Source organism: Geospiza fortis, unplaced genomic scaffold (genome assembly GCF_000277835.1).
Source record: "Geospiza fortis unplaced genomic scaffold, GeoFor_1.0 scaffold161, whole genome shotgun sequence".
NCBI lineage: Eukaryota > Metazoa > Chordata > Aves > Passeriformes > Thraupidae > Geospiza > Geospiza fortis.
In genome coordinates, this window is record NW_005054375.1 from 785,360 (window position 1) to 803,861 (window position 18,502).

General features: G+C 39.6%; 1 protein-coding gene across 1 annotated transcript in view; it reads left to right on the forward strand.

The window, feature by feature from the left end:
- PHEX (phosphate regulating endopeptidase homolog X-linked) overlaps nt 1-18,502 on the forward strand; it is a 101,812-nt gene that overhangs the window by 6,503 nt on the left and 76,807 nt on the right. The window contains exons 4-5 of the mRNA XM_005424887.2: nt 15,400-15,486; nt 16,535-16,761. Of these exons, the coding sequence (XP_005424944.1) occupies nt 15,400-15,486; nt 16,535-16,761 (314 nt within the window). The remainder of the gene's footprint in view (nt 1-15,399; nt 15,487-16,534; nt 16,762-18,502) is intronic.

Sequence of the window (18,502 nt, forward strand, 5' to 3'; positions counted from 1 at the left end):
CTTGAAGCAGATGGTTAGACCAGAGTGCAAGAGCTCAGCACACACAGTTAAGAATGTCCCAAAATCAATCATCAGTCCAGGGTAGCAGGCTGCCTCTAACAGTCGCCAACAGCAGGGAGGAATGTAATAAAGCCAAACCAGGATGATATTTTCCAGTACACTCACCTAGCCCTTGGCAGAGGCAATTCTCAGGCTTCTGGAGGTGGAGGTTGTTTGGGTACTGGGTTTCCTTCCCACTGCCATTCAGGCTGCCACTGAAGTACCTGAGCTATCATCAGTGAAACAGAAAGTTGCTTAAGAATGTGTTTCTGGAGGAAAAAATAGATCCAGGGTGGAAATGTGTAGGAAGAAGGGTATTTTAATTTGTATGGGACTTGACTTTGGGCTATACTCTGCAGTGTGGCTACCTCGCCAGGAAGCCCTGCAGGCCAGCTGGGCAGAAAGGATGGTGATTATTGTTAGGTCGGAAAATCTCACTAGATTCTTTTAGTCTCGACTAGAAGTGAGTCATTCAAAAAAAGGGAGACATGCAAGATTTAATATTGTTGGTGGTGTGCTTGAGCTTTGCCCACCTTGAGTGCATAATTGACATAAGAGCCCAGCCTGAGCTCACCACAGAACAGAGGTCAGTTTTAGAATTTAATGCTTAAATAGAGCACTTGTTTTTCTTTGGATTTTGTGTAGGTACCAAAGCCCTTCTCCAATTGCTTTCTTCAGTCTTTTTGTACGCAATTTTCACATCATTAAGTATTTTAAAAGCTGCATTTGGGTTCAGAATATGTGTTTTGGTTTTCAGCATAATACGTGATCTCAAGACTTCTGTTTAAAGTCTGCTGAAGATGTCACAAGGAAAGGAAAATAATATTGCCAGATCCTGTTTTAAGTTATGCTTTGCATTCTAATTGCTCTGATGCCAGAATTGGGCTGTATTAGATGAGTGCACGTCCATAGCATGAACAAAGAGGCCAGTCTTAATTGAATATAGAGTAGCAAGCTGTCACTGTCATCCTTAATTTCCTCTTTTTACAGGTCCTAATCAAGGACATCATGCTAAGCCAGATTTTTATTTGGTTTTCTTTCTGCAGTTCCTTTAGAAGTTGCTAGTACATAGCTAGAACAAATGCAAGACAAAGAAAGAAATATCCAAGTGGGAAGTATTTGCTTAATGAAAACTCCATATCAGATAAAGGGAGTTTATACAAATTTATTTAATAAGAGGCCCTTGGCACAGATAGACACAAAAAGATGTGAAATGCTGGTTGGTGTACAGGAGTGTTTTTAAAATAACATTTCCCATCTCTTCCTTAACTTTTTACTTCATGAACTTTCCAAAATATATTTTTTGTAATTAAAAAAAAGGAAAACAGAAAGCATCAGTTGCTGAAATAATAAGCATAACTTCAGCCTCTAGGTATATTTGTGTTTTCTCTTGAGTTATTTCAATATATTAGCTCAACACTGTGTTATTAATTTGTGTATGACCACAACCTTGCTAGCAGTTTTAGTAAGAGGAAGAACTCCTGCACAGAGACACAGTTATAGGGTCGAATAGACCTTGGAAGCAAATTTAATCTATCCTTTCTCAAGAACTCTTAGTAGAACTTTGCACCACATGGTAAATATGCCTGTTTGACATTTGGTAGATTAAAATAAACCTCGGTCTTTAAAGACCTGGTCATTATGCAAGTTCTATGCTCTGAAATACTTATCATGTTAAAGAAAACTATTAATCTTAAAATGATAACATGGCTTGGCCAGAAAGACACATTTTTCATATTTGATTTTCTTTGATGGTATGGTATAGATGGAAACATTTATTCAGGCTATATATTAAAAAATATGTTACTTAAAAGAAGCTATTTGGACATCTAATCTGTTTTTGGTCCCTCAATGTTCCTGAGCCTACTCCTGTTCCGAAGAAAGGGATTTTGGGCAAAGACCTGTTACACAGATTGCACAAGTGTATCTTCAATATTCTGGAAACTTTTTTGGTTTTTTTTTGTTCAGGAGCAATTGCTACACAAGAAGATCTTCCAGTAGATAATGCATAGCGAGTGTAAGAATTAATTTTGTCTTAGCAAAAAAAGGTAGTTGTGGCTGTGTAATGTAATGTACTGAGCCCTGCATTAGGTGTTAGTGAGCTTGAGAACAAAGCATTTTTTAATATTTTTGGTGTGCTTTTGTTTGTTTGTGGTTTCTTTGTTTGGTGGGTTTGTTTTGTTTAGTTTTGTTTGTTTTTTGTTTCTTTTAGTGTGTGTGTGCAGTTTTGGGTTTTGTTTAGTTTTCTCTTTTTCTGGTGTTTTTTTGCTGTGTTTTTGGAGTTTTTTTGAGACTCACAAGAGCAAACAGCTTTTCAGGTGTCAGCTTCAAAAAAGGGTAGAACATTTTCTGTATCAGTGAAGGTTTTTGGCGCCTTAATAGGGAATTCCAAAGAGAGGAAATCATATTAGGTCAATCCAAAATAGCTAAGAACTACTGGGTGGTAGATTTTTTGTCTGCATATCTCTGGCTGATTAAAGGATCAGGATTAGAAACATTAATTTTGGAGTTCTTCTAGATATCCAAATTGTAATGTGATAGTTAAAAAAACTTTTTTTTTAAGATTTGTGTTTATAATGGGGTAGGAATATATATATATGATGCTCCCATGGGTTTCTCTAGCAGCCTTAAGCTGCATTCAAGCTAAAATCGTATCATCATTTCCCCTTCAATTTCTTTTCCATACGTTGTTTGAGGGTACTTGGGTTTATTTTTCTGCGCTCAGAGGAATCCACAAACCACATGTGTAACTTGCTTTGATCTCCTGACTATACAAAATAAATAAAGCTCCAGCCTGGAGAAAGTAGTGGTAGGCCTTTCCTTGGATGTGACCTTCAGCAGGATTTCAGGCGTTGTGGAGGAATGTAAAGGAGATAATTGTAGAGAGCCAAAAATACCTCAAAAGCAGAGGCCTGTGGTTTGGGTTATGATCCAAACCTAGGTAAGGGACATGTAAAATTTAGGTTAAAATTTCTTATAGAGCTGTTCCTTATAGAACTTTCCTGGAGAGGACTGACATACGACTACTTCCCCTTAACCATTCCTGGCTGCACCAGGTTGTCCCTGACCTGAAGCCAGCCTTTCCTTTTCAGCTACACCACAGGCATGTTAAAAAGTACCTCACTAAAGAAGAAATTCTACTAGTGCCCAATAGGCCTCTGATGAGGAGGTTCTTGGAGTTCTTCAAAATGGAAAGAATAATTTGGCTGTGGCCTGTGTTGAATGAACAGAAGCAATCTCAAACTGCAACAGCTTCAGTCTCATGTCAGGTCAAGATAGCAGTAACTCTAGGAGTTACTAAATGGTTTTTCCAATTACATAATATTTCCTGCAAAGCTATTTGTGTTCCTGATGAATTTTTCCATTTTGATTTGATGACCTCCATTAAGGTTTTAGGAGTACTTTGTCTTACCACTGAAAAGCAAGTGGCATTTTGTGAACAGTTCAGAGCTGGAGATCTGAGGCACATAATTCAGTGCTTATTACCCGTGGTGAACGTCGACAGTGAACCCAGAATCTTCTTTTCCTTTCTGCGAAGTACAATGGTATACAGCTGGCTTATTTGTTCTTTCCGGGAGTGATCATACAGGAAGCAATAAATTAAAATAAAAACAACAAAACAAAACTCCACAAACATTCCTAAATCTCAGCACTACAAAGGAGCTGATTTAAATTATGTGAATAATTTGTGAACATGTCTTCCAGATCTTTTAAATTATGACTGTGGAAACCAGTTTACAAATTAAGTTTCCATTCTGTTCCTGGTCCAGTGAGACACCTACTTCAGGCTGATTTGCTGTGCTAAGCTTTGTAGTGTGGCTGTTTTCTGAATGTCAGTCAGTTTAAAACGAGGAATTTCCAATGTGGTAAACAGAAAGAAATGGAGGCCTTTTAGGAGGATATGGTGTGTGGGTTTATGAAGAATGAGACAGACAGCAAACAAAATATCTTGGCAGCATAGGCAGCTTTTCCCAAGATAATCTACAATGATTTCCTTTGGAAAAGAAATTGTTTATAAGTAAAACCGGTAAGTAAAAATATCTCTTTGGAAATTGATGCTGTTTGACTATAGGATATCCTTTCAGACTGATCCCAGGAGTTGGTGTTGAGCAGTTGTTGCTGTTGAGTGGTTGCTGTCCTGCACAGAGGACCCTGTGCCACAGGGCTCTTTTAGGGCTGGGTTTTGTCTCCCACCATCCAACTGGTGCTCAGCTGGGTCCACTGGGATAGTTTGGATGTGTCCCATGAAATCTGTAATGCAGCTGCTGACACTCATCCCCAGGTTTCCATATTAGCTCACCTGTCTCTTGTGATTTGTTTCCTTCAAAGTTATTTGGGCTTTTTGAGAGCTGTCTCAAGTATGAGGAAGAATACCAGTAGCAATTAAAATAAAAGAGGAGATTTATGGTTTTGCCTCCAACATATTGCTGGCTAACTGCTCTTGAATAACAAGAAGGCAGAAAAAATCAATAGCACTTCATGCTGTTTTGCTTGGTCTTTTCTGCCATAAACGGATCTCTTTTCAATGGTACAGACACCTTTTCAGTGGTCCAAATCTTTCCTATAGTGACTTATTTACCTGAATGTAAGAAAAAACAAAAGTGACACAAATCAGGTAAATGTCGCCAGGCAAGAAGTTGGTAGCTTTTTGGTAAGTACCTAAGTCAAAAGTGGAGAAGCCAGGACTTTTTCCAGGCTTTGTGGCTGCTCAGAATGAAAATTGTGTTTGTAATGGGTGATTTTTGGGAAACCATGAGTACAGAGAGGAGACAATTTTGGTTCCTAAATGAGGTTTAAAGGCAGCACAGCAACTGAGCCGCAGGATTCCCACAGCAGCTGCCTGGTTTGGAGACAAGAATGGCATCCTCCTCTGAGCCCTCAGCTAGAACCAGAGCAGGGCATCCTGCTCACTCCTGTTCCACATGTGGCACATATTTCCCTTAAATTTACAGTGAACCTGGGGTTTGTATGATATGTGCCACTCATACTTGCTGATACTGAATTTCAAAATTTTTGATGGCTGTGTTTGGGTGGGTAATTTTACAGAACCAGGACTGATGCCTTGGAAGGCACAGCAATCCATGACATATGATTCCCCTTTTTTACAAACAAATTTTCCACAAGTACATGTTGAAAGTATTATTGTAATGAAGTAAGTGTAATGCTGCCATTTAGTATGGAGCTCCACCTATATTGTAATGATTGGGAAATTTGCAATGTTCTGGTGTAAATGTGGTTTAAAATCTTTTGTTTAATGTTATAATAACATGTGTTATCCCCTAAAGCATAATACTAGGAGGCCAGAAGGGCAGGGCAGCGAAGAGGGCAATTCTACTCAAATGAGTAAGATTTATTATTGAAATTTAATTTATGAACAGAGGCTCTCACCTCCTTATAAAACATTTTTGTTTGGTCACAGTGTGTGTACAGTTATGTTGACTTTTGGAGGAACTCACATGATGGGCTTATCTCTTGATATACAAACTCAGAGTATTTACCAAATGCTGAAACTGTAAACAAACAACATTTCCGTTTGGGAAATGTGCTGTGTGTTAGGGCGCTGAGCAGCACTACGAAGCATTTATGTAAGCACAGCTGTGTGAATGCTATTTCCATGAGAACTGCCATATTGCTAAAATGGATATTCAAGGAAAGAATTTGTGGGGCAATTTCTTTTCAAGGGGCGAGGGGGAACCCTAGAATGTCAGTATATTGGTTAGGTTTATTTGTCTAAATAGAGAATCCTTTAATGAAATTTGTATTTGGGAATATTTTTTTGTTCTACTTGGTTTATGTTCCTTGGGAACTAGAACCTATATGAATAGATTAATTACAAGATTGTCATGAATTCCTGTGGAAATGCATATTCATATTAATTACATCCTCATGAGTGCAAAATTAATTCATAATGATTTAAATGTTCCATTGGAATATCAGAAAAATTAATAACAAAGGGCTGTTATTTTCAAGAGTCACTGCTCCATCCATGATGAGGTGAATGCTGCCATCAAGAAATTGGCTGATGGACATTAATTGCATCAAATAAAAAAGATAGTTTCCTGAATTGATAACTGGTGTCTTGATCATGATTAAATACCTTTAAGAAAAACCAACAAAACAAAACCCCAAAACAAACAAAAAACCCCAACCAACCCCCTAAAAACCAAAACAATGAAAAAAATAGCAAACAAACTAAATTCCTCCCAGCAACCAGCTGCCATCCTCAACACCAACAGCCCATCCTCAACACTAAAAACCCATCCTCTCCCCACAGCTCACAAAATAAAACAAGGGGAGGAGGGAGACACAGTTTATCAAAGCAAGGCAGACCTAGATAAAGGCATCACCTCCACAAGGGCTATTCTGAGGAATGAACTTATGGAGCTGCAGAGAACACTGGTAGTTTTAGTAAAGAAAAAAACCAAACACAAAGTAGTTACTGGTTTGAAAATAGGGAAACTTTTATATTTCATATCTAAGGCATATCTGAGGCTATGTAAGCCAACACAAGGCCTTCCAAAAGTGACTAATGGCCCCGTCCATTGACATCCTGGGTGGTTCTGCCTTCCAAAGAACTGGGAATATACAATACAGCAGATGTAGGGCAATCTGAGAGAAGGCTAGTGCTCTGCATTATCATTTCATATTTCTGTGTGAACAAGGGGTTTGCCATTATGAAATTTGCATTGAGTGATTATTTCAATCGCTTATGTACACCAGGAAGATGATTCTGGTGATCTGATTATTAACAATGGGGAGCTGAGAGAAGAAATGTAAGAAAGTAGTAGAAGGCTGGTTAAGAAGGGAATGCAAAAGACATGAAAGTGGAAATAAGGTGTGCTTTGGAAAAATTTAAAAACTGCATTATAAGCACCAGAAAGGTGTATTGATTTGCTATCTTATTTTACTTTAGACACTCAAAGCAAAAGGCTTTAATTAGGCAAGGATAGTTTTAACCATATGGAGAAGGATTTTTTTTTTGCAAGCCTTTGATGCTAGCTTGTTCTCCCATATATATATTTAGCAAACAGTAGAGAAATATGGACTATAATTATTCAGAAACTCAAAATAGGTATTTATAAAATGCAATGAAATTTATTTTGTACTGCATTAGGCTTGGATACTTTCCTTCCTATGCTCTGAAACTGAGAATTCTTTATAGCCACCAACGCACAAGGAAAAGGAAGAAGAGCCTTAATGTCAGTAACAATTTAGCAATTATTTAATTTATTTACGGTGGCAAGAAATTTTTTCATCACTTTTCATGCTTGTTTCCTTGTGAGGGAGTAAAGATTTTATCTTTAGATTGTGTATTTTCGTATTTTGGACTTTTGGAAACAAATTTTTATTTGAAAACCAATTATTTGCAGTTCACTTCTAATAAAGTGTCTGGTGGGGAAAAGGACTCCAGACTTCACATGTCAGACTGTGCATAAAATATGTGAACTAGCAAGAAGCAATGCAGAGCAATTAGCAGAATTAAAAGTTTACAAAAAAGAAATAAATTTAGGTTAGCTCATATTTTAGGGAAACCTCAGAAACCAAATATTGCTATCAATTGCTACTAGAGGAAATTAGTGATTTTGCACATTTAAGTTGCCTATCAGGAGACATTCTCCGCAGAACTTGTGTTTTAAAGGCATGGAGGAATTTAATGAGGCCTTGAAATTATGAATTTGAGGTTAGGTTGCACTGGCATCAGACGAGAACTGTGAGCAGTCATCTGCACCTCCACTGAGATTTGCCTCTGTGGTATTTTCCAGGCAGGCAAGATCTTGCTTTGCTCTCCTTCCAAGGCTTCCAAATGCAAAACAATTCTGAAATGGAAGCTGGGCAGGTGCATTAGTGTGGGAGTTTGACCTGTGCTATTAACCTGCTAAGAGGGATAAAGTTGTACTGAAACATTAAATGTTGTGTCCTACAGCAGATGTCCATGTCTTTTTCAGAAGAGTGCTCTGAAGAAACAGATTTAACTCTAAGAATATCCTTGGCTTGATGATACTTGTCTTGTTCCCCAGAAATATGTTCAGCTTGAAATATCAATTAAGTCTATCACTTCCATTTAGAACATATATACATACATATATATATATAAAATAGTCTTCACTCTCCCCTCAAGACCCCATTCCAGTTATAAGTCCCTTTTCCAAACTGATGAGAATAAAAATATATGTATCAGATTTTCTTCTTTGACTATTTTGTAGCCTGGAATTTTGCAGTCTAATTAAATTCTTATTTTCATATATCAAGACAGAAATGTTACCATTGGTCAAAAGATCTCAGCAATCTTGTGTATAATTTTATATGCTGTGGCCAGTGCTTTTATTTTGGGGTAGAACATTGTGCCCCTCGTAGGAACAATGATACCTAGCACTGCCAGCTCTCCTTCACTTTGGACTCTGAGAAGGAGGAAGTGGAAACCAGATACTCTAAATGAATGTCAACTGGCCCCAAACCATTCTGAAATGATCACTCTTGAAACGTGTAAAGCTCATGTTGCTTCAGACTGTACATTTGTCTAGCTGTGATTCTGTAATAGCAGTGTGGTTTCAAAGTTCTTTGTGTGCCCTTTGGCATCCTGGCCAAATCTCTGCTCTGTGAACCATCCTGACCTTGACTTCTGAAATCCAGAGTGCTGGGAGTTCGAAGGGGGTGATGCCTTCATGCTACAGTTGGAGGGCTAAACAACCCCAGTGGCACAGGTGGAGGTGGATACTTGGTTTTAGAGGTTACTTTTCAGGAACTCTTTTGCCATACCTCTTAAGCATGAAGAAAATGTGGGAATTGAAGATTTAGACATTTTTAAGGAAGACTAGATTAATCATAATTATCTTATAGTTCAGGGACCTCAAGGGATGACATTCTGTACATGTGTTGTGTGTTTGGTTTGACTGCTAAACTCCAACTAAAGTTTGAGAAGGTTTTTCTCTACATTTAAGAGGTAATTCCTCACAGAACATCCTTAAAAGAACCTGCTGTTGGCATCAGAGGACCATGTGCAATTTTCCAAAAGATAACTTGGTTTTTGTTTTTTCACAGAGGGAGCATATAACAGTGCTAACTTAGGGAGGAAACAAAGGTTGTCACTGATAGCTGGAGATGGGAACAGCTCTTTTAATTATTCTTCTCATCAGTTAAGAAACTCAGTTCTTATAGCTGTAGAGCACATTGAGGGCAGGGTGACTAGCAGAGTCTTTATTGCACAAGTATTGAAAAACAAATTATCTATCATTGGGTATTTACAAAGAAGCCTGCTGAATGTGCAGGCCCTTGGGCTGCTTTCTGAGTCTGATCCCAAAAGAATGCATTACAAGCTGCTTTCAGTTTAGTGCTGAGCATCATCTGGACAATGCCAAGCAACTCCCACTGTCTCTGAAATGAAAAGGGCTGAGGGGCATTCACTGTCTCCAAAGGATCAAGCTCTTTGAGTGTGTGGATCAAGTTCAGCAAGCCTTCTGCTCACAAAGGAGCACTATTCCAATCACTAGGAGGCTGACATTAGTTAGATAAGGAGCAATCTGTGGCTCACTTTCTTTATCTGCAACAATGGATAATGGCTGTGTCTCTGCTCTGTCATGCCTAAGAGTGCTTTGAGATCTGTACCCTAAATGTATGGAGTGCAATTGCAGGAGTAACCGCTAGATTATTTCCTGTGACCTTTTTTGTGTCACAGACAATTACATTACCCACGTAGTGCAGCTCAGTAGCTTGCACTGGGATAAAACATAATTGACTTTGGGGTAAAGTTTATCTCCCAAAAAAGCGTGAAGTCTTGAAGATATTAAGGGGCAAAGAAGCCACTATCTCCTCTAGTTGCTGGTTCCAGTGGTGAATCACTGTCACTGATGAATTTGTCTTCATTGTTCAACTGTTGGCTTTCTTTGTGCCTTTTTGCCATAGACTTCTAAAGACCTCTCTAGCACCAAGCATTTTCTAAAAGTGTTTTGATATCGTGTTCCCATCACCCTTTCACATCTCTTGTGAGAAAAATCATGTTCCCTCACTGCATGCTTCTTTTGTCCCTCCCTTCTATTTCTCAAGCCACACCCTCTGAAGAAAAAACCCAATTGTTTTGATATTTTTTTGCCCTCTGTCCAACTGTCCAACATTGTTTTTACAATTCAGACAGCCAAAGGGCAGGCTGTGTTCCAGTCTGTCTCACCAGCCTGTGTACACACTAAGGTCATCTCCCCATTTTGATACTTCTCTGGTTTTGCAATCCAAGACTCCTGTCTGTTCTAACATTGCCCTGGGAGTTCACACTGCATTATTTGTCTGCTGCTAGCTTTTCACTCCTCCAGGGTTACAACTTTCCAGGAAATAGGATGTCCCTCGGGGTTCTTGTATAATTTTTGGGGTTTTTTTAGTCCAAGCATATTCCCTGGGGGATGTTTGCGCATGGAGTTCTTTTTCTTCGAGATACAAAGCATTATAATACATTTTAGATCATTGCCAGATAGCACTGTGCAAACACTTGAGCTTGCATTTTCCACACAGAGCAAATGTTTGTAAAAGGATAAGGACAAAAACTAATGGAAAAAATGCTACTGTCTTTACCAACTAGATATTTCCCTATATTTAGGGTTGTAAATTGCAGAGAAAACTTTTATTTTTCTCACTAAAATAGGAAATAAATGCCATGAATAACACAGTATTTCTCAGGATTTAAACACAATATATATAGAAAACTGCCTGATAGTGTACAGTATATATACAATATGATCAGGACACTGATAAATTGAATCAATATTTCTAATCTGAATGAATGGTGTGCATGTTTCTTTTCTCTGCAAATCTGGCTTTACAATCCTTTTTCATGCAGTCCAAGTCAGAAAAAGGAAAGGTACAAGATTTCTTTGTGCCATAAATAAAATATGATGGTAGAAAACCAAAGTGAAGCTGTGCAAGACAGTGGGCTGGAAAATCAACAAGGGCTGGAAATGGAAAGTGAGATTAAAGGTAACACTTAGCCACAAGACTGTCCTTAGCAGCTTTAGAATAGTATGCAGTTAAATAAACACACATGCAAAGCTTACTTTGTAATGTGCCTCGCTCTCACTTTTAACAGCAGATGATTGCTATTTACTCAAGGGTAGTGAACCACAGGAAGCTGGCCTTTTTTAGCCCTCTTGCCTTGGAAAAGAACTATGTGAAGGCAACTCAATATAAACTCTCTTCCTTCCTTCCTTCCCAGCTCCCCACCCACAGCTGTGCCTTTTTTTCCTTGGCTGTATATCTGAGCATCTCCAGTTCAGACAAATGAAGAGCACTCCCAGCTATGGAGTGGTTTTTGCTGGTGATGCTGAGACTTTGTGTTTTATATGAGAGTCAGGGAGTGCAGTGATGCAAACCTGCCTGACCTGGGGTGACAGAAATTCAAGAACCTTGACTGAAATGGGAACTTCTACACCCTCATCTCCTTTATACAAGAAGGTGAATGATGAAGCCATTTGCAACCTCAGGAAGTTTAGGATATTGTGCAAACCTTTAGCCAGTTTCTGACTGTGCAAGTGGTAGTTGCTTAATGACATGAGTTATGTTATTACAGCACTGTGGAGTGCAATAGCTAATAGGTGTTGACACTTGCCATAACCAAGTTTTATGTGAAGGGAAACATAAATCTTGCATTTGAGCATCCTGTGCATATGGAAACATGAACAATGAGGTGCTGACGTCAGTAATAGAGGCAAAGGTCTTTTTTTATCCCAAAGAAAATGACTTTGGAAATAATTTAGAAGTGAAGAAAGTGAAAGATGTAACTGAAAAAGAACTGTTTTGCTAAAAAAGCTATTCAAACATATACTTGATATTTGGCTAAGGAAATGAGATCCAAACTGTATATTCAGCTGGCTTAAGCTATGCTGGTTCACTTTGTTTGTCCTGGTGAATTTGGTTATGATATTCTGCTTTGCAGGCAGGCTAGCAGTATAACTCAGTAGCAGCAAAAAATTGTTAAATTTTGGTTGACGTTAAGAACAATTCTGAGCTTTGTCAGATGCCTGGAAATCAGCTTGGATTGTGGTTTTTTTTTAACCTCTGCAGATTTTGTTGGAGTGATGTGTATTTCCTAACCTGATCAAAACTATTTATTCCTAACAATTCTTCTTTAAAGGTAAAAAATGATGTCCTAAAATGAAACATTGCTTTAAGGTATTATAACTTTTAGTTTGAAACAAGAAAACAGAAAGCAAGCAAGCAAAAAAGCTCCAAGAAGAAGCTCAGTGTCCTTCTCAGTGCTAAATGAGCTGTTTTAGTCAAAATGTTGGTAGCCCTGATCTCCCTAACTAGGTCAAAGTTTAAGGAAACTGTACTTAAGTAAAGCCTATCAGACTGAACCTCTCAGTGGATTTGCATGAATACACACAATTCCTTAGTGAGGCATGAGTTGGAGCTTGGAAAGACAAAGTAAAAAACTAAACAGCAAATCTGTGGTCTCTCATGATGCACAACATTAACTGGTCTTTGGTGGTCTTTCTCTCCCTATCCCTTGAAAGACAACATAGGTTTTGATTACATTTTGGTGTCAAAACAGAAAATATCTGAAGCTATTACAGTTTTTTAAAATGGAAAGACAATTCTCCCAGACAAGTGTAGTTCAGGTGAATTTTTTCAGAGGGGCTGAATTTGCTCTCTGTGTGTCACTGGCTGGCATTTCCCTTGCTGCAGATGAGAGCCTGAAATCCATGTCACATGCCAGGAGGTGAAGCACTGCTCAGGGTGTGTGGGATGGCCCTGGGGCAGGTTTGCTCAGCTTGCAGAGCCCTGGGAGAGCCGACTGAGCTGCTGCCCTGTAGAGAGCAGCGTGCATCGACCCACGCAAACAGATTTGCTCTGTTGGGTGGGTTTGTCAGAGCCTGCAGCTGCGACCAAGCTGCTCACAGCACCCAATATTGCTAATTTAAAGAGAGCTTGATGGGCCTACATTGATTTCAATCACAGTAGTGACTTTCTTTCCATGAATAAGCAACCTCTAGACAGACTAATTGATTACATATATCTTTGTTCAGTATGCTGTGCTTCTTGCCTTTTCTTGCTGTTCTTGCCTTTTCTTGCTGTTCATCTTTAAGAATTTAAATGCTCAAGCACACGTAAAATCCATATGTATTTGTGAGCTAAATGAGCAAATTTCTAATTTCTGTGTTTGGATTTTATACTAGCTAAAGTAGAGATCATGTGGATGTGAGCAGCGCTCCAGGTTTAAGCTTTTAAATCTTTCTGAAGAACTGAGATTAAGGCTGGGACGCCTCCATAGCCTAAAGACCATCCATGGATCACACCCCCTATTTCAGTGTCCACAGGATTCAAGTATCTTATTGAGTCTTTCATATTTGATCACTGGATTTTATGTTATCAGAACTGAGAATTGTCTTCATAAAACAATTCTGAGCAAGTTGCCAGCATCTACCCCACCTCACTCTTTGAAGTAATGAGGTGGGGTAGATGTCACATTAATGAGATGGTTTGATAGGAAAACACCAGGTCTGATTTTAACACAATTTGATGCAGTTTTATCTCTAGAGTTGATTTTATTGGCTCTTATAATCTGTTTCTCTCTTGAGCTTTAGCCATTGGATTTTATTAGCTTCAAAATTTCATGGTTGTACAGCTCACTGGCAAAGACAGAAATTATTGTAATGGCTTTAATGGGAGGGTAGTTTTTCTTCCTTAGTTTTATGAAGGATTCATTTATCATTTCTTTCAAAATCCCATTTTAAAAATGTGAAGAGGTCTGATTATGCTGCTATGAATTGTACACATTGAACATATATATAGGTGCTTTGCATTACATTGGATTTAACTATTTGGGAAATATTTGAGGATTTGAAACCAAAGCTATCCTCTCCAGAAGTATTTTTATGGAAAAATCTTATTTATAACTAAGAGAGAATAATCTCATTAAATCTCTTAAGGGTCTAAGCAAACGAATTGGGCAATGAGGTTTTTTGTTTGTTTGTGTAAGGAGAAAAGGGGTCAGAGGGGGAGAAAAGGGGTCAGAGGGAGAGAAAAGTTGCATTGCTCATCACTATGGTGTTCCTTGAGTAATAAAGTAATAAACAGTGTGAAGTCTGCATTATGGTCCCCTGAGTGCTCACATGAGCTCAGGTGGGGAATGCCTAAGAGGCGCAGCATGTCTGGTTCCTCAGGGGGCTAGGGAAATTTTGGGAAATAAGTGCCTTAAGATCCTGCCTCAAGCTGTGAGCTCCTAACACGGAGAGAAGCTGTGCAAACCCAGGCTGTTCTCAGCTGAATAACCCAGCAGTCACACCCACCTTTTGCCTCCCTGAGAGGAGGCATTGTGGGGTGGAAGGAGCAGGGCTGGAGAGTGAGCACCTGCCACTGTTTGCAGGAGGGTGCTGCTTTTGGATGGCAGTGCCACCATCCCTTCTGTACTCTGCTGAGGAATAACGTTGCATTGGCCCTGATCCAGCTGTGTGTGGGAGCTGTTTGGTCTCGCCATGGCTGGTGTTATGGAGCCTCAGTGGTTCTCTGCATTCACAGGCCTCTGGGACTCTTGTTTTCTTTGTTCCCCCTTTTGTGTGGGACATGCTTCTCTGCACACTTGCACTTTGCTGCCTCTGCTAATTTGAAACCCAGAGCCAAGGGTGGTGCTTTGGTGCTGGGAAGGGAGTCTTGAATTTTTCAAGGCTTTCTAGCTCTGGCTGAGCACATAACAGGAGGGACTTGATGCCAGCAAAGCCACTTGTTCCAGCGGTCCCAGTAACATTAAGGTAAGGCTGTGCAGGACCTGCTTGGGTCTTGCAAAACCAGACGAGGTCCAACAGAGTTTGCCAGCCCTGTTCCTGTGCTGTGCTCAAGTGCTACCTGCTTCTCTTGGCCATGAAAGTGCTTGTGCTGCGCAGCACCTGAGCTGACAGATCTCTCTGAAGCTTAGCTGCCTCTACATTTATCCACAGTACTTTGTACCTGCAGCTGCATTGTGGCTGATTTACAGCTTGCTCCTGGAATCCTGTAACCTTCTCCATTAGGTCCTGATTTCATAATGTACCAGCACCAGCAGCTGAGCCACTTGAAAAAATTCCTGACTCCCTGCTCTGTATGTTGGTTCCCACCCTACAATTGCCTGTCGCCTCAGTTTGCTGAGGGTAGCTGGTTGTGAGGATGAGTAACAAGCTGCATCTGTCATTTGGCTTTATATCAGTTTTCCTTAAAATAAAGAAATAAAAAATCCTTCTCTTTGGGGATTGAAAAAGGTGCAATTATGTCTGTGCTACTGCTTAAGAAAGTACACATGGAGCCTCATACTTAGTCAAACAAATCCTATGGTTAAAGCCAATGCTGAAACAGGCAAACAATATCTACATTTTCCATAGTATTGAAAAAAATTACTTCTTTTTTCAGCATTGCTAGAGAAACCCATCAGCAAAAGACGAGACAGTGAAGCTGTACAGAAGGCCAAGATCCTTTATGCATCCTGCATGAATGAGGGTAAGTAGATTGATTTGAGGAGGGCACAGATGCATTCCCTGCATTTATAAAGGCAGGCTTTTTGTCTCTCTGCAGAGCTCTGTGAAGCTCTGTGCATATGCATGGATTTTGCTGATATGTATTCAGCTGGGGTTGAGGGTCTTTTGCACATTTAAAGCTGTGAATTGAGACTGAGGTATACTCAGGCACAAGTCAGTTTTAGAGAAACCCCTGCTTGTCAGAAGTGTGAAGAGATATTTATCTGTGCAAAAGGATGTTAAACTGTGCCCCAGGGTTGTGGGGTTAGTACCTGGGATTATTAAATCAGAAGAACCCTCTGATGAAATTCTCATATTGATATTTTCAAGAGCCTGTTGCTCATCATCTTCTACATTTCTCTAAATCTGTTTAATCAAAACACTACCCCAGGGCTGGGTATAGACAGCCCTGGACTCTTTAGCTTTGGTATCTGCATGTCAAGCAAGTCAGCCATGTTTACAGAGTGCTTTTCCTCGGCTTGTAAATGCTGCTGTAAGGTAATGTTCACTAATTTGGGACACATCACTACTCTTAGGTAGCTGCACAGGTGAAAGAAGGCTTCAAAGTCCCCTTTGTCCTTCGGACTCTTTCGGGATTTATTTCCTGCACAGTTTTCTTCCAGTGTGGCCTGTCTGACTGCCAGCAAGTGAGATAGCTTGCTCTACAGATTTGGTGCCCAGATATTGGCTCTCTAGCTTTGATTATGAGCAATAACCTCCCAACTTTCCCTAAAACCAGTGAAATATCTATGCTAGTTCCTAAGCAAGGAGTGGGTTTTTTTAAAATTTCCCTAATTCCAGCCTTTGCCTTTTTGGAAAGGCACTGACTTGCCTCTCTTATTCTTGATACAGATAAACAGGATTGGACTGCTATGCTGCTGTGCTCACAGGCAGAGCAGAGGCTTTGACTTTCAGCTATTGTGATTGCCCTGCCTGGAAATCAATTGGTGCCAATAAATCTTTGTCTCGTGTGGCTGCTGCTGGATTTGAATTGTCTGGAATGTAATTGTTGTCACACTTTGACATTTCAGATAAAATTGAAAAAGCCGATGTGAAACCCCTGTTAAGTATCCTGAAGCATTCACCTTTCCGCTGGCCTGTGTTGGAATCCAATATTGGACCTGAAGGGCTGTGGTCAGAAAGGAGGTTCAGCTTAGTCCAAGCCTTGGCAGCTCTGCGTGGCCAGTACAGCAGCTCTGTCTTCATCCGTTTGTACGTGGCTGCTGATGACAAAATCTCCCACCGCTACATCCTGAAGGTGTGTACAACACAGCATCTCTAATAGCTTACGTTGCACGCTGTTTTATGGTCTCTTTTTTTAAAAACACGTTTACATACCAAAGGTTTACATTTGATTGTTGTTGTTATTATCTACTGGCTTACAGATGTATGTAGGTGCTGGTTTATGGGAATGTAGAAGCCACTAGCAACCACATGCTATTGGAATGTATTTCTGTACAGGTTTTCTTCTTTCAAATGGAAAAAAACCCCATAAAAATGTCCCAGTAGACCAATAGCCAGGGTCTACGTGCATGAGAATAAGAGCTCAATATCTAATTCTGTGCGCTGCTTATGAGTCATTGGCTGCATGAAGAAGGCTTTTTGTCTGTGAGGATGAAAAATGGTCCATCAGTAGCAGATATTTTGAACTTGAGCTGTTTTTCTTGAGATGGAAACACTTAATCTGGTGCTTATACAGAACCTTACAACACAGATTTATCCCAAGTGCTTTTAAATGTGAAATAAGAGAATTCACATTTTTCCTGAAATCCTTTTAGACCTGAAATTGCTTTTCGACCAATTGAAATTTTCCTGAAATTGCTTTTAGACCAAAACATTACCAAACTGTTAACAGTGCATGGCATTAAATAACAATTTAGTAAGAAAAAGACTCAAGAAATGTTGCCTCCCTGTAGTCTGACAAAACTCCAGATAAAATTGTATAACTGTGGCAAGACTGAGTGCCTGGGCCAAATGCATTGTTGTTTAAGAACCTCAGATGAGAAGCCAGAGCAGACTTTCCCCCCACAGCTGCAAGAAAATAGTTCATGAGGGCAAGAGTGAAGAAGCAAATAAGAAAGTTATGATGGCATTCATCACAGCAAAAAAAGGATCTAAGATCCTTATTTTGCTGGCATCTTGGCTAGCTGTAGGAATGTAGCCAAGAATACATTGTATTTAGGGACCGTGGTGGTACTGGAGTGGATGTCAGTTCTAAGTCAGTTCTTCATTATGTCTTTTGACTGAGGCATTTAACTGGCATAAAGTTAAAGGGTAACTTTCCCTCATCTCTAGGACATTTTCCAGGATAATCAACAGCAAATCAACAGTTTGCTGTATTAAAGGTGTCATTCTGCTATGATGCTGTTTAGATCCTGTCAGGTTTTCTTCAGCTGGAGAGTCACTCGAAAGAACTGAAGCTGTAGAATCAGGGAGATGTTTATCCAAGTGTCTCCTGTCATAATATTTCAGTTCAAGTCACCTGGCAGCAAATGGCTGGGCAGGGACACCCTCACTGCTGGTCTCCTGGAAATGATTTACAAGCAGCAGCACCTTCACTCTCTGTGCTTAGGGGCACCTAGGAATTAAATATCTAACTGGAGCACGGCATGCTGTGAGTGACGTATTATTCTGTAGGGTGTTCTGATGTTAGTTTGATTAGGACCTTGATCTGCAGAATGCATCAGCCAGTGCTCTACTTTGTCCATGTTTTAACAAATTCCCTGGGGTGTAGATGTACCACACAGTACTTCAGTCTGCTTGAAAAATGGCTTTATTGCAAAATTCTTTTTGTTCAGCATTGCAAAGTCATCAATGGGTCATAAAAGAAGTGGAAACTCCAAATAAAACTTTGTTCAGCATTCAACATGATTTTTTTTCTTTTATTTTCATGAGTGCTGAAGCTGTTGGTTAACATTTTTTGTTTATTTCTCATATTTTTGCTCTCTTAGTTTAATGTGCTGTCAAATCTAATTCTTAAGACCAGGGAATTTGAATGA